At 41.9% G+C, this 25,128-nt stretch overlaps 3 protein-coding genes across 3 annotated transcripts; all 3 read left to right on the top strand.

The window, feature by feature from the left end:
- Nucleotides 1-2,069: 2,069 nt before the first annotated feature.
- eif4e1b (eukaryotic translation initiation factor 4E family member 1B) lies at nucleotides 2,070-5,659 on the top strand (the record flags this gene model as incomplete). The annotated part of the gene is made up of 7 exons (XM_084450292.1): nucleotides 2,070-2,096; nucleotides 2,189-2,271; nucleotides 2,946-3,041; nucleotides 3,196-3,259; nucleotides 3,534-3,647; nucleotides 4,913-5,052; nucleotides 5,548-5,659. 7 exons carry the CDS (start codon nucleotides 2,070-2,072, stop codon nucleotides 5,657-5,659), a joined length of 636 nt encoding a protein of 211 aa, XP_084306418.1.
- Nucleotides 5,660-7,502: 1,843 nt separating this feature from the next.
- On the top strand, nucleotides 7,503-11,558 carry casr (calcium-sensing receptor; the record flags this gene model as incomplete). Its single annotated transcript, XM_084449476.1, has 6 exons — nucleotides 7,503-7,690; nucleotides 7,803-8,109; nucleotides 8,795-9,634; nucleotides 9,753-9,983; nucleotides 10,115-10,238; nucleotides 10,417-11,558. The coding sequence occupies 6 exons, from the start codon at nucleotides 7,503-7,505 to the stop codon at nucleotides 11,556-11,558; spliced, it is 2,832 nt and encodes a 943-aa protein (XP_084305602.1).
- A 4,558-nt stretch (nucleotides 11,559-16,116) lies between these two features.
- b4galt4 (UDP-Gal:betaGlcNAc beta 1,4- galactosyltransferase, polypeptide 4) lies at nucleotides 16,117-24,872 on the top strand. Its single transcript, XM_084449335.1, has 7 exons — nucleotides 16,117-16,179; nucleotides 17,164-17,742; nucleotides 18,442-18,674; nucleotides 21,248-21,435; nucleotides 21,884-22,006; nucleotides 22,227-22,331; nucleotides 22,476-24,872. Exons 2-7 carry the CDS (start codon nucleotides 17,400-17,402, stop codon nucleotides 22,615-22,617), a joined length of 1,134 nt encoding a protein of 377 aa, XP_084305461.1. The 5' UTR covers nucleotides 16,117-16,179; nucleotides 17,164-17,399; the 3' UTR covers nucleotides 22,618-24,872.
- Nucleotides 24,873-25,128: the final 256 nt, after the last annotated feature.

Below are 25,128 nucleotides of genomic sequence, written 5' to 3'. Positions count from 1 at the left end.
GAGTCGGTCGCTGAGGTCATCCGACCAGGGTCTCCTGGCGGTGCCCCGGACCAGACTAAAAACCCAGGGTGACAGAGCATTTGAGGCGGTGGCGCCAAGACTCTGGAACGCTCTTCCCCAGGCCCTGAGAGAGCCATCCACTGAACTCATGTTCGAAAAACTTCTTAAAACACACATGTTCAGGCAGGCCTTCGGCCATCTATAACGCCTTGCTGCTCGCAATGTTGTTTTTGTTCTGTTCTGTGTCGTTTTAATTATGTCTCGTGTTGTATTGCCATTTTAATTTATTACTGTAAAGCACTCTGTGCATCCGTGCTGTGAAGAGCGCTATATAAATAAAGCTTACTTACTTACTTACTTACTTACTTACTTACTTATACATGTGAAACCAGGGAACTTTGTCAAATCATCTTCAACCTGAAACTTTGTGCCAGCATGAATATCTGAGAGTATATTTATTTTGTATGTATGTCACAGTTTTAAATTATAATTTGGACAGATAATGGATTATTATTTAATCTGACAGACACAAAATATTATTTTTTCATCAATCGTCATCATCGAATCATTGACTTTATCCCTCTTTAATCAAACAATATAAAGCATATTTAAATCATGCTATTTGGATGCTGATCTCAAGTGAGAATATGAAATAATATCCACCTCATAACCAGCCAAAGTGTATAGTAATTAGGTTTTGCAAACCTACCTTCTTTGTTGTGCGCTAACGTGCAGACCCTCTGTGTTAGGCTATTCTGGATTCAGTCTTCACTATCCACCGGCAAAAACCCATCCCGTGAGGCCTCTTCTGTTAACTTTCACATCTCTGAAGTACAAACTGAATTTTTTACAGATTATGTTACATTTCAGATGTATGTGTCACTTCTGAAAAAGAAGGGATCAGAAAGACTTGTAAAACGTGGTCGTGTTCTGCAAATTCTCCATAAATAGCTAGAAAGTGAATGAGAATGATATTAATAGTTGGTCTTTATTACTGATGGGTCATAGATTCAGAATAGAAGAAGACTCTATTTTTGAGGATTGATTATTTTTCTTCTCTATGAGGCCTGCATGGTGCAGTTCTAGCAGACAGAGGGATCCAGAGCTTATTGAATGGCATTGGGCCGCATTTATGGGTTGTCCAACTAGAAGCCACGTGTAGATCTTGATTGGTCACCACCCCCATTTAGGCTATTTCATGGATATACAAGATTCTTCTCTACAACAAAGAGTTTAGTGTAGTTAAATGTATCAAACTATAATCACATTCTGTCCACAACACCCCTGATTCCCCATTCCTCATTTTAATTTGGCTAGAGAGGAAAGAATCCCCACCCGAGAATGTGTCGTGGTGCTGATCAACGGAGGGAAGTCCACACGATAAAAGGATAAAGCAGGTCCACTCTCTTTGTTCTGACGAATGCTGCACTGAGTTCTGAAACGTTGGGTTCTTTGTAATAGGCTTAAATGAGCGGAGCCAATAGAGTGTGCAACCTTCTTTTTCCCTTTAATCTTTGTCTCTAGAAATTAAAATTTAGTAGCATATATTCTAAATATATTATTTTGGCATATTTCCCCACAAGGACAATGCAGAAAGGTGATTAATAATAATAATAATAATAATAATAATAAAGGTAATAAATATAATAATAAAATAATACAATATATATTTATAAAATAATAATAAAGATAATGCAGCAAAAATGTTGTAGTCCACTCCTTTCAATGGATCTAGCAATCTGATCTGCGGTCTTCATGGGGATTCACTAGTAATCCAGCGCCATCTTGTGGCCAACATTAGAAGTAGCCTACACAGTCAGACTGCATAACAAAAGTTTTGTCTTGGCAGTCAAAGTTACTCTCTTCCAGTTTATTTAATTTAATCTACAAACTAAACCATGTATGACAGGTCAAGCATAACTACAGATGTCCTATTTAGCCTCATAAATTCATGCCAATCTCGCGAGCTCACTTTCCGTTAGGCCTACATCAGCGTGGTGGCGCTATCAATTAGCCATACCCGCAAGATCTTAAAAGCACACGTCACTCCAATTAAGTTTAATTTCAAGATGGCGGCGTCTGTGGAGCAACACTTGGTGAGACTGATAATTGCTTTTTACCATTTTACCATTATCGTCATTGATGTTGGATCGTTGTTGTATCAACAATGGTTTCTTGTTCTTTTTAGCCAGGGAAAGGAGCCATAAAGAAGGAGGTCAAAGAGGTTCGGGTTGTTGTGGGACCGCATGTAAAGCATCCCTTACAAAACAGGTGTTTGCACATGCATTTAGACTCCTACATTTTCAATAATTTAATCAGTGGTTAATCAAATTATTGAAGTAAGATAGCCTATGTATGGCTCGTGATTGACTCGGGTAGCGTGTGAGTGAATGAAGTAGCCTAGTTGTATTGTATTTATTCCCTGTGTTTCAGATGGGCTATGTGGTTCAACCTGTGTTTCAGATAGGCTATTAGTGCTTGGTTAAAAAAAAAAAAAATCGATGAATCGATTCTGTACCAAATGATTCCGAATCGATTCATGAATCCCAAAATCGATCATTCATTCATTCATTCATTAAATCATTCAATCATTCATTAATTCATTATTCATCCGTTCCAGATAGTCTTTTATTTATCTATACTTTTTAATTTAAGTTGAATAAAAAGTACATTCGTGTAACTGCTTTAGGGTCAATTCTTAATGTATCGATACCCAGCCATAGTATTGATGTGTTGCATAACTGGGCAGTCATGTAATTCAGGTTACAGCTCAAAAAAGCAGGTTTTAGTAACACTAACCGAATCTATCGAATTGAAACGTGATAATCGATTCTGAACCTTGTGAATCGAATCGATTCTTGAAATTCGAATTGATACCCAGCCCTATAGGCTATGTGGTTCTACCTGTGTTTCAGATGGGCTATGTGGTTCTTTCTGTGTTTCAGATGGGCCATGTGGTTCTATAAGAATGATAAGAGCAGAAGGTGGCAGGACAATCTAAGACTCATCACAAAGTTTGACACAGTGGAAGACTTCTGGGCGTAAGAATTCCCTTTTCCACCTCCCGTTTATGTACAAATTCTCAAATTCTCACAAGGTTAATATATGCAAGTGTGCAGCTGAAACATGGTTGAGTTAAACGAGACCCAGTTGTGGCATTTCATTCATGTATTTTTTCATGTCTTGGTTTAATAGGTTGTACAACAACATCCAGCTGGCCAGCAGCCTCTCCACTGGTTGTGACTACTCTGTGTTCAAGGTTGTGATTTAGATGCATGGCGTAGAGAAGATCTTGTCATTTGTAATATTATAGTAATTTGCAGTGATATGATGAAAAAATAGCATAGCCTCCCACTGGCAGTCCTGTTGGTGAGGGCGCTCCTGTGTTGTGGTTCTCCTGTGTTACACTATAAGTGGAGCTGACGCGCCTGTGTTATGGTTCTCCTGTGTTACCCTATAAGTGGAGCTGACGCTCCTGTGTTCTGGTTCTCCTGTGTTACACTATAAGTGGAGCTGACGCTGTCTGTTCTTAGGACGGCATTGAGCCCATGTGGGAGGACAGAAGTAACAAGGGTGGCGGACGCTGGCTGATAACCCTGTCAAAGCAACAGAGGCACACTGAACTGGACCACTTCTGGTTGGATACGGTGAGTAACTGGTCCACTGCTAAGTCTCCCCCGCATAACTCAGTTTGACAGTCTGGAACCTTGTCAATTTTGAAGAACTCTGAAAATGTACAGGTAGCTTGGTTGCTATCCATCTCTCGACAAAGATGGTCTGTTGCTCACAAGGTATAAGGTTATTGGAATAACTTCCCAACGTTGCCTCCGTTGTGTTTGTTTTGAGTAGTCTATCTGTATTTCATCTGTCCTACTTTTCTTTGAGCTAGAGACCATCTATAATGTGAATGTCATGTCAGTAACCCTTTTATCTTGAGCCGTATACCCCTAAAAAAAAAAAAAAAATTAACACTGGCATGTTCATGCATGCCCAAAATAATATCTCCCTCCTTGGATCTCTCTACATTCATCCCCTCAATCCAAGTAGGAATCTCTAACCTTTCTTAAAATTCCATATCAATTTAAACTTTCATTACTGTTCACCTCATTTCAGCTACAGTACTTGTTCTGTTCTCATATGGCTCCCAAACTCTTCAGTGTCACTCACTCCAGCATTCTTTTATTTTCTCCATCCATTCATCTTTTCATGTCTAGTCTTTTGACCTATTCCATATCAATTTCAACTATTGATACAATGTATGACTATTTAGTACCACTACATTTATCACTTAAAGGACAATGCTCGTTTTTGACAACCTGGACCTTATTTACGACATATTATAAGACGTTTGACTCACCGAGATCACTTTGGTGTAGTTCGGAGGCCTGTAGAAGAAATTTAAAATCCAGGGCGAGCCAGTATATCCATGTAATGGCGGTGGTGGGGGCACTGAGAATGCGGTTTCTAAAAATCTATTTTCTGCCGCGAAACGGTTGTTTTCATCAATCTGTCTTGATGAATCGCTAGTTGTGCTTGCATAGAGCCTAACTGTTGTGGTTTTCACATGCCATGATCTTTAGAAACGTCTTCGAAACGAAATAGCTTCCTCACTTGCTCCAGCACGCATTCGCACAGCGCGCAATCGTTGCTCCAGCACGCTGTGCGCATGCGTGCTGGAGCAAGTGAGGAAGCTATTTCGTGTCTAAAGACGTTTCTAAAGATCATATTACAGAGGCTTGTGAAATACCACAACAGGCCTATGCTCTCTATGTAAGCACAACTAGCGATTCATCAAGACAGAAGACCCATCACCGCCATTACATGGATATACTGGCTCGCGCTGGATTTTAAATTTCTTCTAAAACACAAATGGCCCTTTTAGTAATGCTGTGATTGTTGGGTGTTTGGCCAGCTCCTGTGTCTTGTGGGAGAGGGGTTCGGCTCCTTCAGCAGGGACGTTTGTGGCGCTGTCATCAACGTCAGAGCCAAAGGTGACAAAATTGCCATCTGGACAACCAACACAGAGAACAGAGATGCTGTCACTTACATTGGGTGAGTCTACAAGTATTTATCATCAAATCCATGTCACTGATCATTTTATTTTGTCATTGATCTTAACACAGATTATTTTCAGGGTCAGTTATTGTGATCTTGGTGAGAATGTACTTGGCCAGTACTCTCACATCAATCACTAGCAGTTTGTGTAGTCAGTAGAGGTTTGAAATGCCCAGGTCTATTAGCCCCTGCTAGGGCCAGATGTGGCCTGTTAGCCATCATGTTGTAAAATGTAATGTCCTGGATGAGGACATATGCTTGACAACGTAATGAAAATACTTGCTCATTATACTGACAGGGAAATCTGTGTTGGGGAAAAAATAATGGTGCAATCCAATGCTTCCAGGATATCGGCTATTACTTATGGCCTTGGTTGGATGGTTGACCTCTGAAGAGATTAATCCGATTTTAACATGAGTACCTTGTGAAAAGCAAAACTGTTCTACTTTTGTGATTGATTAATCAAGTTTTGTATAATTTCATGCTTTTTAGATGGAAATACAAGGAAGGACTTGGCCTACCTACCAAACTTGTCATAGGATATCAAGCCCATGCAGACACTGCTACCAAGAGCAATTTAACAAAGAACAAGTTTGTGGTGTAGAAATTTGTTCAAACTCTCCCATTGCAAATTACAAGTCTAAGTTTGTGTTTATCCTGTTATGTTCTGCATATTTTCATGTTATGTTCTGGACAATGTGTAAGCTATTTGATTCAATGATTCAATCATTTGTTTAGACATGTGCATCAGGCACTGTGGGAGATGTTTCATTAAAGGGGCAAGACATTTCTGTGGTCTGAAAATAAATTAGATATTTGTTCTATTTTTGTGTACTGTACTTCTTTGAAATGGTAATGTTACATTTGGCACAAACATATCAGTAAACGATGACCATTAAGTCCTGTATTATATTAGAGAAATGTGTGATCTGTAGGAATGCCACGTGTTCCTGTAGAAGAATCAGTTTGTGGTTTACAGCAAATTTCAGGAAGGAGGAGTGAAGGGAGAGCTTAATGAGCTGAAGGAAATGGGCTGCCCTCTCCCAGTTAATCATTACTTGGGTTTAATGAAACTGCTCGGGTGCTGAAACCAGTCAAATGATTTGAGACAACGGAGTCTATGGTAGCTGTTGAGCTTGAATATTTATTTCCTTTCTGCTAAACATGAAGAATTATGGTAAGTGTCTTGTTACAGTATATCTTTATGCTATATAACTTGTAAATGGCACAGTTCGATGAAGATGCAATAAAATGTTAATGTTTTGAATATCAGTGGAAGATCGGTTTATTAGAATTTAATATTGGTTGTTTAAAAGCCAACAGTAGAAGCATGTTGTGGTTATCTCTGTTGCTTTTAATGTAATCTCTAGATTTATGACTGCATAATTGTGTGGAGACGTGACTCATTTGTCAAATCTTTGACGCTTTTAATTCTAAGAATTCACTCTTGGAACATGTGTTATATGGTCCTTAATCAAACACACGGATGTGTTAAAATAACATATTTGCTAAGAGTGCACAGTGATTTGGTAGCATATTTCTCATACTTTTACAGGGTGTGCAAAGGGCCAAAGGGTTGAGAATGGGGATTTGAATATGTTGTGTTCTCAGGAATCTTTGGGCAATTATTTGTACAATTGGGTAACATCGATATATAATTCAAAATATTCCATCCCAAACTATAGCTCAGTTTTATTTGAATGCAGATTTGGCAGAGTCATGGTGGTAGTCAGGTCTGGGTATAATTGGCCCAGTAGCTTTGTCCAGAGTGTGTCTACGAGGCCTGTTCAATAGCACAGTCCTGTTCCAGCATTTTTCCAGGATAATTAGCCAGATCCAGCGGGACCATTATCACAGCTCTCCATGGTGACATGGGTCACTGGCCACAGCATGACACAGCTCGCGCAGGAAGAAGTGGCAGTGGAGTGTGACCCAGCCCTCGGTCACGCTATCCCAACGGCCAGCTCTTAGCTTGTTCCCGGTGAGGTCATGTTGATGGAGATGAGTCCAAACCCAACTCATTCCTTCTGTACCCATGGAACAGTAGGACTGCAGGAGCATATTGTGCTTTCGTATTCTAAAGGGATTCACTGTGCTTTAGTATGGTGGCAGGATTTTATATCAATGTTTGTTTAATGCTGTAAGCTACAGTATTTTGAAGGTATCATGGATATTTATAACTGAGAACACTTTCAAATTCAACTTAATTATGTTATGTCTTTTATTTTCAGGGTTCTGTGGCAGCATTTTGATTGAACTGCTTTGATGATCATTGTTGAGATTAAGTACAAACCTCCTGTCTTCTCTTCTCACATTCCTGCCTGTCAGACGAAACCCAGACGGCAGTATGAGTCGGAATCAACAGCAAGCCAACAGCCAGAGCCACTGGAGGAAGCTAGACAGAGTCTAGATCTAGACAAGATAGACAAGTCCTTCCTGAGAGAGAAATGATGAGATTGTGTCTGTATTACCTGGTCCTTCTGGGGTCCAGCTGTGTCATTTCAACCTACGGACCGTATCAGAGGGCCCAGAAGACTGGGGACATTCTCCTGGGGGGGCTTTTCCCGCTTCACTTTGGCGTCACCTCTAAAGACCAGGACCTAGCGGCTCGCCCAGAGTCTACAGAGTGTGTTCGGTAATGTTTATTGTCAGTTATGATTAGAATTACTACTGTATATTCTGCTAAGCGAATTAGGCGAACTATTCCTTTAGCCCTCTGAATTCATGCCATGTTATTGGTCTTGCAGGTATAATCTACGTGGTTTCCGGTGGCTTCAGGCCATGATCTTTGCGATCGAGGAGATCAACAACAGCAGTGCGCTCCTGCCTAACATCACGCTGGGCTACAGGATCTTTGACACTTGCAACACTGTGTCCAAGGCCCTGGAGGCGACCCTGAGTTTTGTGGCTCAAAATAAAATCGATTCCCTGAACTTGGATGAGTTCTGCAACTGTACAGATCACATCCCGTCCACCATCGCCGTGGTTGGGGCGTCCGGCTCCGGAGTCTCCACTGCAGTCGCCAATTTGTTGGGTCTCTTCTACATCCCACAGGTTAGCAGTATAGATGTTACAACGGCTTATTGACAGTGTATTTATATCACCTAGCCTATATTGACAGTGTATTGATATCACCTAGCCTACAGCAACACTTGAGCAGTCCAGCTTGGTGCTGTGAGTATAGCTCAAGCAATACAAATGTAATGAAGTTGCCAGGATTGATTACACTGGGTGAATTTAAATCCATTTTAAAAGACTATGAAACCAGTTCTCTTGGTCAGTGCAACTGTGTTTGATAACTTGGCCTACAACTGATTCTTTCTGTGAAAGTATGTCTCTAAGTATTGTCTTATGTTTCTGCTGCCTTGGCCAGATCGCTCTTGAAAAAGAGATTTTAATCTCAATGATGCCTGCCTGGTTAACTAAAGGATTCGATGTGAATATTTAGCGGTTGGCAGTAACTGTTCTATCATTGGTTCTGCAGATCAGTAATTGTTCTATCGTTGGTTCTGCAGATCAGTAATTGTTCTAATCGTTGGTTCTGCAGAACAGTAATTGTTCTATTGTTAGTTCTGCAGCTCAGTAATTGTTCTATCGTTGAATCTGCAGATCAGTAATTGTTCTATTGTTAGTTCTGCAGATCAGTAATTGTTCTAATCGTTGGTTCTGCAGATCAGTAATTGTTCTATCGTTGGTTCTGCAGATCAGTAGCCTAATTGTTCTATCGTTGGTTCTGCAGATCAGCTATGCCTCGTCCAGCCGTCTCCTGAGCAACAAGAACCAGTTCAAGTCTTTCATGAGAACCATCCCCACGGACGAGCACCAGGCCACCGCCATGGCTGACATCATCCACTACTTCCAGTGGAACTGGGTCATTGCCGTGGCGTCCGACGACGAGTATGGACGTCCGGGGATTGAGAAGTTTGAGAAGGAGATGGAAGAGCGAGACATCTGCATCCATCTGAATGAGCTGATCTCTCAGTATTTTGATGAGGACCAAATCCAAGGCTTGGTTGACCGCATTGAGAACTCAACAGCTAAGGTCATAGTAGTGTTTGCCAGTGGGCCTGACATTGAGCCCCTAATCAAAGAAATGGTCAAACGAAACATCACTGACCGTATCTGGTTGGCCAGTGAGGCTTGGGCAAGTTCCTCACTCATTGCCAAGCCAGAGTACCTTGATGTGGTGGCAGGAACTATAGGCTTTGCCCTCAGGGCAGGCAGCATACCTGGCTTCAAGGAATTCCTACAGCAAGTCCATCCTGGGAAGTCCAGCCACAATCAGTTTGTCAGGGAGTTTTGGGAGGAGACTTTTAATTGCTATCTAGAGGACAGCCAGAGAGTCACGGACAGTGAGAATGAGAGCACTAGTTTCAGGCCGTTGTGCACTGGTGAGGAGGACATTACGAGTGTGGCGACCCCTTACCTGGATTACACCCATCTTCGCATCTCCTTTAACGTGTATGTAGCGGTTCATTCCATCGCCCGGGCCCTGCAGGACATTCTCACCTGCACGCCTGGACGAGGCCTGTTCGCCAACAACTCCTGCGCAGATATAAAGAAAATTGAAGCATGGCAGGTAAAGTGTTGCATGATGGGTAGCAATACAACCCTGGGGAAATGCATTTTAAGCACATGCTTACATTTCCCATTGGTCTTTTTGTCACTAAACGCAAAAATATGATTCTCTATCACAGGTGCTCAAGCAGCTCAGGCATTTGAACTTCACCAACAGCATGGGGGAGAAGGTCCAGTTTGACGAGAGCGCTGACCTGTCAGGAAACTACACCATTATCAACTGGCATCGGTCCAGTGAGGACGGCTCGGTCGTCTTTGAGGAGGTTGGCTACTATAAGATGCATGCCAAGAAAGGAGCGCACCTTTTCATCGATAGAACCAAGATTCTGTGGAATGGCTACATCACAGAGGTAAACTGTTAAAAACAGGGGTATTATTTCCCCATCATATCTTCCTGAAATTGGGTTTTTCATTTTCAGTTTGTATCAAAGTTTAATTCAGATTTTCCTCTGTGATGTTTTCCCTATTTCCATTCTTTTAGGTGCCGTTTTCTAACTGTAGTGAAGACTGTGAACCGGGCACCAGGAAGGGGATTATAGAGAGCATGCCCACCTGCTGCTTTGAATGCACAGAGTGCTCAGATGGAGAATACAATAATCACAAAGGTAAGGTAAAATATTGTAATATATATTGTGTATATATAATTGTTATATCTATATAAACAGAATACAAACCAATACAATATATAATAAAATATAATCAACATACAAAACAAATCTATTCTTCAGTTTGACCTGTGCCCCATTTCCTAAATAATACCCTGACTTTTCTCTTTCCACACAGATGCCAGTGTTTGCATCAAATGCCCTAATGACTCTTGGTCCAATGAAAATCACACGTCTTGCTTCCTTAAGGAGATCGAGTTCCTCTCTTGGACTGAGCCTTTTGGGATCGCCTTGGCGCTGTTCGCAGTGCTGGGGGTTCTCCTGACAGCCTTTGTCATGGGAGTGTTCCTCCGGTTCCGTAACACCCCAATTGTGAAAGCGACGAACAGAGAGCTGTCCTTCCTCCTGCTGTTCTCCCTCGTCTGTTGTTTCTCCAGCTCTCTGGTCTTTATCGGCGAGCCCCAGGATTGGACCTGTCGTTTACGCCAGCCTGCATTTGGGATCAGCTTTGTCCTCTGTATCTCCTGCATTCTGGTCAAAACTAACCGTGTTCTTTTGGTGTTCGAAGCAAAGATTCCCACCAGTCTCCACCGCAAGTGGTGGGGGTTGAACCTGCAGTTCCTGCTGGTTTTCCTGTGCACTTTTGTGCAAGTAATGATATGTGTGGTCTGGCTCTACAACGCCCCGCCTGCCAGCTATAGGAACCACGACATCGATGAGATAATCTTCATCACCTGCAACGAGGGCTCCATGATGGCCCTGGGGTTTCTGATTGGCTACACGTGCTTGCTGGCCGCCATCTGTTTCTTCTTCGCATTCAAATCACGGAAACTGCCAGAGAACTTCACAGAGGCTAAATTCATCACCTTCAGCATGCTCATCTTCTTCATCGTCTGGATCTCCTTCATCCCCGCCTACTTCAGCACCTACGGCAAATTCGTGTCAGCGGTGGAGGTCATCGCCATCCTGGCCTCCAGCTTCGGGTTACTGGCCTGTATCTTCTTCAACAAGGTCTACATCATCCTGTTCAAGCCCTCCAGGAACACTACCGAGGAGGTCCGCTGCAGCACAGCGGCTCATGCGTTTAAAGTGGCAGCCAAAGCCACCCTGAGACACAGCACAGCCTCCAGAAAGAGGTCCAGCAGTCTGGGTGGATCCTCTGCCTCAACCCCCTCCTCGTCCATCAGCCTCAAGACCAATGGCAATAACCCTGATTCCCTTTTAGGCCACAAAGGAAATAAGCCAAGGGTGAGCTTTGGGAGTGGAACTGTAACTTTATCCTTGAGCTTTGAGGAGTCCAGGAGAAACTCAACAAAGTAGTAAAAGGAAGTCTGCTGAGGGTGAGTAGGGCTGTATGTAGGCACCTGGTGTCTGTTGAAAAGGAACGATGAGAGACAAAGACAAGCTTTGATTTTTTTTTTTTTTTAAACCATGAATATGTTACTTGTTTTTTTGTTTTTTTTAATCTATTGACTTACAGTATCTAATTTACACTCTTGTTATTCAATTTTGTCCACAAAATGCAGACATGTGATATGCTGGAGAACATATGGATAAAACAACATGTATTCCAAGTCCCAAATATCAGTGATAGGTTGTCCGGCACAGTAGGCTTAGGCTGCTACTGTATTATATCTTCTATTAGTTCTACACTATAAAACAACAAAATAACCAACCTGTAATTAATTCATCATGTTACACTTGCTTTGATATTGTTTCTTGTCATGTTTCCATTAATTCCATGATGATTAAATTTACTACTTTTGCTGTCATTTGCATTTTCTGATCACTTAAGCCACAATATTAAAACCACTTACCTAATATTGTGTTGGTACCGTCGAGGCATGAGCTCTCTGAAGGTGTCCTCTGGTATATTTGGATTTGTGTATATATTTGTATCTACGGAATACTGTATTTGTGATGTTTTGTATCTCCTGTAAATTATTGTGTTACTTTGTTGTCTTTGATGCTGTAACAGTGCAAATCCCCCCCGGGGATCAATAAGGCTACACAACCACTACTACTACTACTACCACCACTACTACGACCACTACTACTACCACCACTACTACTATTACAACTACTACTACTACCACTAGCACTACTACTACTACTGTACTTCTACTACTACAGTACCACTAATACTACTGTACTACTACTACAACTACTGCTACTACAACTACTACCGCTACTACTACTACTACTACCGCTACTACTACCACTACAACTACTACTACAACACAACCACTACTACTACTACTACAACTACTACTACTACTACTACTACACAACTACTACTGCTACTACTACGACTACTACTACTACAACTACTACCACTACTACTACTGCTACTATTGCTACTACTACAGCACTACTACTACTGCTGCTGCTGCTGCTACTACTACTACTACCACTGCTGCTACTACTGCTACTGCTGCTACTACTACTATTAGGCAAGTTTGGCAAGGCAAGTTCATTTGTAAAGCACATTTCAGCAACAAGGCAATTCAAAGTGCTTTACATGAGATATTAAGTGCAACACATAAAAGGTCATATAAAACAAAAAATGCAATAAAAGGACGTTTAAAACAAAATGCAGGAAAAATAAAATACAAGAATAAAAGTTACAGTGCAGTGTATGAATGAATTATTATTTGATGTAATAAAAAGCAGCGGCAAAAAGAAAAGTCTTTAGGATTTCAAAGAACAGAGTTGCAGCAGACCTGCAGTTTTCTTGAAGTTTGTTCCAGATATGTGGAGCATAAAAACTGAACACTGCTTTTCCATGTTTTGTTTTAAAGGAGAAGGCTATTTTTCGACAACCTGGACCTTATTTATGGCATATTATAAGACGTTTGACTCGCTGGGATAACTTTGATGTAATTCGGAGGCCTGTAGAAGAAATTTTAAATCCAGCGCAAGCCAAGTATATCCATGTAATGGCAGCGGACGGGGCACCGAGAATGCAGCTTCTAAAAAAATTATTTTCTGCCGCGAAACGGTTGTTTTCATCAATCTATTTGTATGAATCGCTAGTTGTGCTTCCATAGAGCGAGGGCTTGTTGTGGTTTTCACATGCCTCTGTAATATGATCTTTGAAAACAACTGTTTCGCGGCAGAAAATACATTTTTTAGAAGCTGCATTCTCGGTGCCCCGTCCGCCGCCATTACATGGATATAGGCTACTTGGCTCGCGCTGGATATTAAATTTCTTCTACGGGCCTCCGAATTACACCAAAGTTATCTCGGTGAGTCAAACGTCTTATAATATGCCGTAAATAAGGTCCAGGTTGTCGAAAAAGAGCCTTCTCCTTTAACTCTGGGGACAGAAAGTAGGCCTGTGCCAGACGACCTGAGAGGTCTGAATGGTTCATAACGTAGCAGCAGATCAGGAATATATTTTGGCCTTAAACCATTCAGTGCTTTATAAACCAACAGCAGTATTTTAAAGTCAATTCTTTGACAGGCAGGAAGCCAGTGTAAGGACCTCAGAACTGGAATGATGTGATCCACTTTCTTGGTCTTGGTGAGGACTTGAGCAGCAGCTGTCTGATTGATTTTTTAGAGAGACCTGTAAACACACTGTTAAAGTAGTCGAGTCTACTGAAGATTAACGCATGGACAAGTTTTTCCAGATCCTGCTGAGACATAAATCCTTTAATCCTTGATATATTCTTCAGGTGATAGTAGACTGACTTTGTAATTGTCTTAAAGCAATACATCGTGATATTTGGACCTTTACAAACATGTCTGGTGCTAATTCTCCAATTAGATTTACTAAAAGTAAGCTGAATCGTCCAAACAGTCTACTCGGAAAGATAATACCACCTGTAGTAAATGCAATTGATTGGACATGATTTGGAAAGGCACACACCTGTCTACTGTACTGTATGTAAAACAGTAATAACCCACAGTTGACAGTGCATGTGAGAGGCAAAACCAAGCCATGAAGTCGAGGGAATTGGCCGTAGACCTCCGAGACATCTGGGAAAGGGTACAAAAAATGTTGATGGTAAAAAAATCATTGATGGTCCTGAAAAACACAGTGATCTCCATCATTCTTAAATGGAAGAAGTTGGGAACCACCAGGACCCTTCCTAGAGCTGGCCGCCCGGCCAAACTGAGTAATTGGAGGAGAAGGGCCTTGTGTTATTACACTATGGTTGTTCTTTCTTTTTTTTTTTAGCTACAGGGCTATAAAAAAAAACTAAAATATTAGAGGCTGAATTATTTCCACATGATTTTTAAAACTCCACGGGCTGTTTTGGCGACGAGTAGAACCTGTTTCAGGAAGGCGGTTTTAATGGTGTGGCTGATCGCTGAATACACATTATTACCTCCACCCCAGCGGCAGCGAGAGGTAATGTTTTCGGTGGTGTGTGTGTGTGTTAGCAGGATTACGCAAAAACTAGTAGACCGATTTTCACGAAACTTGATGGAAGGGTGTAGTATGGTCCAACTTAGAACCCATTCAATTTTGGAGCAGAAGCACGGTTTGGGTCCACAGGCAGCTCAAACATGGCCGGCCATTCACCTCCATTCATTTTTAGCAGATCAGAATCATGGGCTGGATCCACTAATGAAAACTAAACCTAGAATGAAGCCAGCTCCCTGTGTGGGGGTGCTAGAGACACAGAGTTTGGACTGGGGTGCGTGGGGAGAGAGCCCAGAATGCATGGCCATTCAGATCCATTCATTTTTTGGACAAGGATTACACAAAAACTACCTGACTGCTTTTCATGAAATTCGGTGGATGTAGTATGGGTCAATTTAGAACCCATTCAATTTTGCCGTGCACAGAGCCACGACATGCATTCAGGGGCGGAGGTCTGTGCTCTCTGAGCACCATCTCTAGTTAGCCTACTTTTAGTTTAAGGCCTGATTCATAGTCGACGTAAACAACGCAAGCTTCGCAAGGCCACGCAATATCTCGTTGCGTCTTTGCGTGTGTCATGCCGAAATTTGTCACTTGACGCAAGCAATAGTGCAATTCCTTGCGTTTCCACAAAACAAAACACAGAACGCAAGCTCTCGAGTCATGTTGGAGCTTGCGTTCACAACGTAGCTTGCGTTGTTTGCGTTGACTATGAACGATTTACAGTTTTACATTTACAGAGCCTGAGTGTATGCCATTAGATTTCCACTGTTTGCTTGTAGGGCTGGATTATTATTCAAAACATGTTTATTCTGACACCAACTTTTCCCCCCCCATCACCACCAACCACGCGCATCACCGCGTGCGTGAGTCCACGTACTGTAGTGTTTGCGGAAGTGGAGGAGTGGCGCTGACCGACACAGCATCAATCATCAGTGAAATTCGGTGGATGTAGTATGGGTCAATTTAGAACCCATTCAATTTTGCCGTGCACAGAGCCACGACATGCATTCAGGGGCGGAGGTCTGTGCTCTCTGAGCACCATCTCTAGTTAGCCTGCTTTTAGTTTAAGGCCTGATTCATAGTCGACGTAAACAACGCAAGCTTCGCAAGGCCACGCAATATCTCGTTGCGTCTTTGCGTGTGTCATGCCGAAATTTGTCACTTGACGCAAGCAATAGTGCAATTCCTTGCGTTTCCACAAAACAAAACACAGAACGCAAGCTCTCGAGTCATGTTGGAGCTTGCGTTCACAACGTAGCTTGCGTTGTTTGCGTTGACTATGAATCAGTCTCTTGCAGGAAGAAAAAATACCTTTTTCCAGAGCCTGATTTACAGTTTTACATTTACAGAGCCTGAGTGTATGCCATTAGATTTCCACTGTTTGCTTGTAGGGCTGGATTATTATTCAAAACATGTTTATTCTGACACCAACTTTTCCCCCCCATCACCACCAACCACGCGCATCACCGCGCGCGTGAGTCCACGTACTGTAGTGTTTGCGGAAGTGGAGGAGTGGCGCTGACCGACACAGCATCAATCATCAGTGCAAAGACAAGTTAAAAGGTAGCCAGTTAGCTATAACGTTTAAACATCGCCTTCCATGTTTTAACTTGTTCATAGGCTAAGCTAGATAGATATGCAGTGATATGGGATTTTCTTTATAACTCGTTTCCATGTAGCTAGTTAACGTACTCCTTCTGCAGTAGAAAGCTAGTGCTATATCTCAGGAATAACGTTACTTTGCAGTTATCTAGTTACGGTACCTTTATTTGCGTACGGTACTATGGTGAGGCAAACTAGTTGTCTAGTAACGTTAGGCAGAAGATATGGCACTTTTTCGTCCCTGCATGGTCTCGGAAATATAACCAAAATTAGCTGGTGATTTTATAACTAGCCAGCCGAATTTATGTTGGCTAGATAGAAGGCTAGCTGGCTGGCTGGCATTGTCTAGAAAATTGTGTTTGTTCTTTTCAAGCCTAGAGTGAAATCCCTTGCCATTGAGACATTCACAGGGCCAACACTCACGAAAAGCCATTTCATACGGAGACACTAGGCAAGATTATAGCTGCTTTCTCATTTTGTTGTGGATGATGCCAGCTCGATTTATTAAATACATCCATGGGCTTGCTGGCTTTCTGAAGAGAAAACGTGACGCTTAGAACAACGTGGCAGCGTGAGCGTGTAATGTGTCCAATTACATAGCCACTGGCCACGAATCACACAAAGGCAGGTATACAGTTACAACTCAGAGATTACTATCCAGGGGTTTGCTGAATAGTGGGTGCCTAAAGACAATGGCTTGGAACTGTGACAACATGAAACCAAACCGCAAACAGGTGAAGGTCTTGAAAAGAAAACCATCCCGACCCCTTAAACAAAATATTCTACAGTTGTTCCTCTCCTTTGTTTGAAGGGAGTGGGGTGCGTAGCCTACGTGTAGAATTTAACACTTCAGTGCACAGCCTCGGTAAAGGACTGTTGACTGCCAGTGTGGCGTGATACTGTGTCTGCCATTGTATAATACATCTCCAGTCTCTTCATTTACAGGTAGCTGCAGCACAAGGAACTATCAAGCTATTTACTCATCAAACCTCCACCTCCCTCTTGGAACTAGATTGGAGCAGTGGAAGAACTTCGATGATCGTAAAAGGACCTCTCTTTTTTGATGGAAGCAATGACAGTTGTTGTTAAAGTCATCAGACATGTTTTTTCGCTATGGGATGATTCATCTGCAGTGGATCAAGTCCCCTGTAGTGAATGGTACTGAGTGACTTAAAGAAGACATGTCAAAGATCAAGACCGAGAGCTCACACATATTGTTTGATGTTGATACCTCTCACGTTACTACTCAAGCCACCATGTGGATGTGTTCTTCCGTGTCTAAGTTCCCACGGAGGGGCAAATATGTGATTGTGTTGCTGCTCTCACTCTCCGTGTTGGTTTGGATCGCTACCTTTGCTGGAGAAACTGTGAAAGCCCAGGAAGCCCCAGTCTCTGCACACACTCTGAGTAAAGCAGACGTCCTGAGAGGTCTGAATTCAGAGAGAGCAATACAAGTCTTCTCTGATCCTCTCCCTGACTCCTCACCACCCAAAAAGGACTGTCCTCCAAAATCACCACTGCTTCGTAAGTAGCACAGACTCCTAGCTGAAGTGTAGTGTTCTCTGTTTTTGAGAAACATAATTTCATGTATGTGGTTGTAAAACTTTAGTGTAGCTTTCAATGCAGTACAGTTGAGCTTTGTTTTTTGTTCATGTCATTTGCATGTATGCATGCATGCAGCGTGGTTCAACAATGTGCATGTAGCCTGTACACAATGTCTCCTTGTTAATTGAAAACAGCCTGTAATTGTGAACCCCATATGGGATGCAGATGTCCCATCCCTGTAGCTGGAGACAGTGGGGGTGCCTTCGTCATTGAACTGGAGGGCAAAGAGGGCTACAGTATGTGATGCCAGACTTGGTTTGTGGATAGAACAAAATGTAGCCTGCACATAGGTCTAATTACATGTAGCTTATGTCTGTTTATTTTTTGGCCAATTAGATTTTTAGTTAATTAGGGCCTATACATTACACTTTGAGTAAAGATGTGTGCCTTTTAGGTGTATCATACTAAGTAAGGTTAAAATCACACCCAGGTGGGGAAGTAAGTGGTGCAGGTTTATGAGTAGTCTCTACTGCCCTCTGCTGGTTGATTGGTGTAAATCTCATGCTACGAACTGAAACGTGGACACACGTCACGCATAGAAGCGTCTGCACCGCTTAAAAACATAGGCTACTTACTTAGCGCCATATTTTTCTATCTCCATTCTGTGTGTGTGTTTAGGAGGGGCTCTGAAGCTGTCCTTTGAGCCGACCTTAACACTCAAGGAAGTGGAGACGGAGAACAGAGGAGTGTCAGCTGGCGAGTACCAGCCGCCCGACTGTGCCGCCCAGCAGAGTGTGGCTATCCTCATCCCCCACCGCAGCCGTGAGAAGCACCTCCTCTACCTGCTGCACCACCTGCACCCCTTCCTCCAGCGCCAGCAGCTGCACTACGCCATCTATGTCATCCACCAGGTACCCGCCGCCGCTCCGGGCCCAGAGAAGCACAAACTCAACTCATTGAATTTGAATTATAGCATTTTCAATGTAATCCTCAAATTGAAATGAATCTAATGGTTTGTAATTGAACTGAATCGCTTTTATTTTCACTTTTATTTCAAGTTGGTTGGAGGTTAAAGGAGTAGTAAAGGGAAAATGCATGTTTAGCCCTGTTTTAAGGTTACTTATGATCATATACAATGGTTCAGTACTTTATGGCGAATTATATGTCAGAACGCCAACTAACACCTCGGTGAGTTATTTTCTTTGAAATTGAGAGTTTAACATGTTTTTTGAATGATTTTTCAAGGTGCCCACCCACATCCATTGTATGACCAAAACGGTGGTAGAGCAATTCTCAGACTTTCTCAAAAGCTAGTTTTGTCAACGTTTTGATCTGAACCATTGTATATGATCATAAGTAACCTTAAAACAGGGCTAAACATGCATTTTCCCTTTACTACTCCTTTAAGACTCAATTCTGAAGGCTTTCAAATTCAGTTCACAAAATGTAATTCAAACTCTTTGAGAAACACACCCGGGCACTTAAGAAAAGCAAAAGAGCAAAGATTCAGTTCAACTGTTTTCAGCCAATCCAGCTCAGCTAAACGGCCACCATGATAATTCAGGAAGGAAGTTGACCAAACCACACACACAGCACGTTCACTGTGGGTAACTATGGGTAGCTGCGTCCCAGAGAAGTAGGTGTGTCGAAAGGAATGGGAGCAGTGATGTAAATGGTTAATCGACTAACCGGTTAATCAATAATACAAACTCAAATGATGGAAAGTCAGCTGTATGCGCACCATTCTGGAGACTTCTAGCTTTGACGAGAGGCTAATTGTGCATAGCCAGGATATGAGTGGCTTGGTACAGTACAGTAGGTAGCCTGTTCTCCGCTGACAGTCTGACAGTCAGACAGAGCATAGATCCTCCCAACAACCATGTGTAATGGCTCTGGGACTAGGCTATCAAGCCCTGTATTTAGATACATTTTCATTCTGGATTAAATACAGGGATACTTATTTAATTGTAGGCCTACAATAGTAAATATAATAAATTGAGCCTTGTTGAGTCGCCCTGGCTATGTGCTGTAATGGCAGTTTTAGAATGTCAATCAATTCCTGATTGTGCGTCAGAGTTATGCTTGCTGGCAAGCAAGTTGACAATCTTTTGAGGATAGGTAGTATAAAGTTTCTCCCAAAATTGCAGTTGTACTGTATCAAAACATGATTCATCATATTTTGAACCACGTAAAGGGCAGTGGGGTTCCAACACGTTCTTGTCCTGTATAGTTTATTTTATCCTTATCAGTTAACGGTTAAAACAGATTAATGAGGGGCTCTTAACGGTCTTAATAATTTGCCAACATTTGCATCATTAAAGGGAATTTTAGAAAGCCCTCATCGTTCTACTATTAAACCAATATTATACGATTAGTTCTGGTTCTTGATTCTGATTGGCTGGAAGCCGTGTTTTAATACTTTGTAACACACACCTGGGACCGCATATCATTCCATTTTCAGTATTAATGCGCCTCCCATTTGATCCGATGCATTGTAGTTGTTGTTGTTGCTTGGCAACCCTTTTGTTAGGGGAACTATTTTGCTCGGCGGAATTGAGGGAATGATGCTTCGTTTTGAATAAATGTTAATATTTTACATTGCTGTGTGTTTATTTTACACTAATAGCTGTAGTAACCGTAGTATAAAAGCAATAAACCACTCGAGGCCGTGTGTTATAGTGATTTTATAACAGCTAGGGGGTTTTAGGCACTCCGTTTCGTGTCGTGCCTAACAACGCCCCCTAGCTGTTATAAAATCACTATAACACACGGCCTCTCGTGGTTTATTACTTAAGTAGAACGATGAGGGCTTTCTATAATTCCATTTAATGATGCAAATGTTGACAAATCCTATTGGCTTAGAAGCCATTCAATCAATGGAGTTAAACCAACTCTGATTGAATGGCTTCTAAGCCAATAGGATTGTTAGTCAGCTGCATTCAGATCACTACTAATTCAGTGCATCTACAGTTGTTGTTGTTGTTGTTGTTGTTGGCAGATGGGCCTGTTTTTCTGCTGTACAGACGACAGTTGATTTGGGATGGGGGAATGGGGAAGGGATTCTCCACATTGGGTCCCTCGGCCCTCATTACGCCTGCTTTATAGCAGTTGCAGATGAGTTATTGAGTTATATTATTCACTGATTCATTAATTTAAGGGATGGTTGTCTGTCTAGCTAACAAAAATGCAAAAATATAAACAAAACCTTTATAATAATATGCTGCCTCTCAGCAGCATTTAGCCACAGTTCTAGTGGTTTTGTCATCCCAAACATAATCCTTAATGGTCAAATAAACCAGTTCAGAGATCACGGAGAAATAGTATTCCAAAAGCCAGCTCTGTTCTGCTCCTTCATGTTTTATGCATGGAGAGTGTGGATGAGGATGGACATTGAGTGGGATGCAGACAATTGTTTGTTGTTTTCTGTGTTACTACGTTTAACAATGCCAAGCTTCTGAACGTTGGGTACTTTGTGTTCCTACAGGCTGGAGATGCAACGTTTAACAGGGCCAAGCTTCTGAACGCTGGGTACCTGGAAGCTCTCAAGGACCATGACTGGGACTGCTTTATTTTTCATGATGTGGATCTGGTTCCAGAGAACGACTACAATCTGTACAAGTGTGACCAGCAACCGAAGCACCTAGTGGTTGGCAGGAATGCCACTGGATACAAGTAAGTATCTGAGCTTGCAACTCATGTAAACTAAGGCTGGGACTACATCCAATCTCCTTTACAGTCTCATAACGTTTTCCATAACATTTTTTCCGATAGTCAGACAAAAAAACTGGGAGTAGCAAGTACCTTACTATACCTAATATGTGAAATACAATGTGTCTGTTTACAATCTCTGTCGCGATAATGTATGTGCATACCATTAACATAGCACTAAAATGTGACGTGTAATTACAGTGTCATTTAAAAATAATGTATTTTGGGCCGTGTGTCTGAATATTGTGTTCACATAGGCGCGGTTGACTTTGTGTGTTTAAAAATGGGCCTCTCAATTGTTTAGTAGATATGAAACCCCTCTTCTCTCTGGCAAACGATCTCTGTTTATGAATGAGACATTTGTGTGCCTGGGAAGGTAGTTTGAAAATGAACACTTTTTTTGTCTCTGCAGACTGCGGTACAAAGGCTACTTCGGAGGGGTGACAGCCATGACGAAGGAGCAGTTCCACATGGTGAATGGATTCTCCAACACCTACTGGGGCTGGGGTGGAGAGGACGATGACCTTCGCATCAGGTTAGACCCCTGAAGGCCTTCAGCGCTGACGTTCATGCACAGCTGCGCTGCTCTGTTTTAGATCACAGCAGGTGGTCCCTCTACACTGCAAAACACCCTCGTCTCTGCAACATCAACGTTTCAACCAGAACCAGAACTAAACCATTTGCAGTGTTGTGTGAGATATTGAATGGGATTGATTTCTGTTCTGTGTTCACTGATAAATGTGTATCTTTTGTAGAGTGGAGATCCAGAAAATGAAGATAGTGCGGCCGCCTCCAGACATAGCACGCTACACCATGGTGTTTCATAAAAGAGACAGTGGCAACGAGATTAACAAAGACAGGTCAGTGCATTGCTACATGTCCTGCAGTGAGCGTGTCAGTCATCCTTTATACATACATACATGTTTGAGTCCCTTTTTATTGGAATTATATCCACCACTTGTATGTAAGGGGATCTAAAGAGAGAGATGTTGTTTCCTTCACAGAATGCGTTTGCTTGGACGGACGCCCCAGGTCTGGAGGAAAGATGGACTGAACACCTGTTCCTACAGAGCACTCCGAGTGGAAAGGCCACCTCTTTATATTAATGTCACCGTGGACATAGGCAAACCACAGGTCCTACACTGACAAAACACTTATGTGATGGGTCAATTACGTTTTTAAGTAGTTACCATAGGGTCAGTGGCTATTGTTATTCAATTAAGGTTTCACTTCAGACCATTTTGTTTATGGATTCTAGCACACTGATAGCTTCCAAGAGATATTTTGGGCTCAAGAGCCTCAAAAATAAAAATAAAAAAGAAAGGGGAACTAGATTGAGACCAAATTGCATTGGCCTTGTCCAACTTTGAAAGTTAAAGCTGCAGTATGTAAGAATTTAAATATTTATATATTGCTATGATAAATTGAGAGGCATACGCGATTGAGCTTCTCTGTGAGAGCCGTGTCTTTGTAGGCCACTGTTTGGATCTGCTACAGCAATTCTAATTATTATTATTATAATTCTGTGTTGGGACGACACCAGAGTGTACAATTTCTTTTTTGCTGAGGGTGGCTCCTCCCATAGAGGCGTGGCCACACATGGTTCAAAACATGCATGCATGCTGAGATCCATTCAGCAACATGGGGCATTCTCATATGGCTTCAGGCGCTTTCAGACCAGAAAACCCATGGTACTTTTCCCCCTGGGGAAAAGGCCCTATTCCCTTTATGGCGACAGTGTACATGGCGTTCACACAGCGGGGTAAAGCTCCTTGCTCCTAACTAAGATGTTTTAGTTACAACAAGATTGAACTAGGAAAGCAGTTTCGTGTTTACACATGGTATTTATTCAGTTTAGTTTGAGAAATCCCTGCGATGCTCTAAGCAGTCAAACATGGAAGTGTTTTGGTTGTGATCACAGACTTATACACGTCGATCTGTCCATGAGAGATTTTATTTTTTCCATCAGATGTCTTAGTTAAAACAATATTGAACTAGGAAAGCGGTTTCATGTTTATATGTTTGTGATTTATTCCGTTCATTGCAATCGCCAAACACAGAAGCTTTTTTTGCGCAGTGAATTTAAACATGGCGCCGCTGAAATAAAACTTTGCCAATAGGCTCCCTATTCAGCCAGTCAGAAATGTTCCGCGTTGACGCTCCACCCACAAAGTACCTGCTCCCGGCAAGAGTACTACCTCGCCAACGGAGATTTTCTGGGGGGAATTTAGTTCACTGAGAACTGCCCCTGTGAACCCTGGATCCTGTGGTGTGAACACAGCAAGTACCCCCAAAGGTTCCTAGTTCGTGGGGAAAAGTACCAGAGTCTGAAAGCACCTTTTATGGGTGTGTGGGCGTGACCCACAGGAGGAAGCCGACTGAATTTACCTCAGCAGACAGAATGTTCCCTCGTTGCTAGTTTGTAGCTTGGTCATAGCAGGCTCATATTGAAGAAGCTACATACTGTAGCTTTAAAGTTTGATAATTTGTGTCTTAAAAATGGTGTATGCATTCAGAAATACATTTAAACGGAGCATGATTTTTTGTAGTACCTCAGAAACCTGTTTTTGACTGAATGGGTGTTGTAATATGTCATGTTCTCAAAGAGCTTGGACTCAAAATACACCAACGTGCATTTAAGGGTCCAAATGTTGTTTAGCCAGATAGTGAAGGTATGGCAATGCAATTTTCATGAAATCTTTTTACAACCATGCATGGTGTTGATGACTCCATTTTCTAAATGTTTTGTAAGAGGTTGAACATTTTGGATCAAGAATGCGGATCATCACATGCTGTTTTGATAATGTGTAGTGACTGATGCTCATGAGATCTACACACTATATTTATGTTGCCTTACTCTGTTTGCAAAATACATTTAGGATTTTCAACTGATCATTAAGCATGAGACTCAATCAAATCCATCTTACAGTGGCAATAACTGCAGTCTTAACCGAAACATTTTCATTTAAAAACAATGTACTTTGTATCAATGTTATTTTGATAAGAGCCCCGGCCTGAATGCTTGTGGATCCTCAAAGCTGAAGGAAGTTGCCCTCGTTTGTCAATGGCAGTTCAGAGCCTACACTAATCTTTCTGGTATTTTTGGTCTGTTTGTGCTTGAAAACACCAACAGGCTTTATTACATGCTTAGGAAATATAGTATTTACACATATTCTAAAGGCTGTACCTTTAGTAAGCAGGAAAGGCAGTGTGAAACCTGTAGCATTTCATACAGTACAGTATGTGACATTTATTACATGATCAGATTTGATCTAACTGATGAATGATTTTTGATTATATAAAGGGATGCCATAATGATTGTTTCAGAGCGCCATCTGTTGGGGCATTTTCCTGCTGATTGTGAGATAAATGTAAAACACACTGTGGATCGTTGATTTTCATTGGGTGGATTGGGGAATTACACATCAAATTATGATTTCAATGAAAGTTATGTTGTTGTTTTTTAAAAGAGTAATAAAACTATTTTAACTGAGCTGTCTGAGAATGTTTTTCTTTTGTACATGAATCAGTTTCCTGTGCAGAATCTTCTGTTATATCTCTGAACGTGTGTTGGGCTGCAATTCACAAGAGGCCCTTGCTCACCCACTTTCTCTACAACCCAAAACTGTCGTTTGACCAAACGTGTTTGTAGTCTGG

This window comes from Borostomias antarcticus (genome assembly GCF_949987555.1).
Source record: "Borostomias antarcticus genome assembly, chromosome: 15".
Taxonomy (NCBI): domain Eukaryota; kingdom Metazoa; phylum Chordata; class Actinopteri; order Stomiiformes; family Stomiidae; genus Borostomias; species Borostomias antarcticus.
Note: the sequence above shows the minus strand (reverse complement) of the source record. Positions and strands in the feature narration are given on the sequence as shown.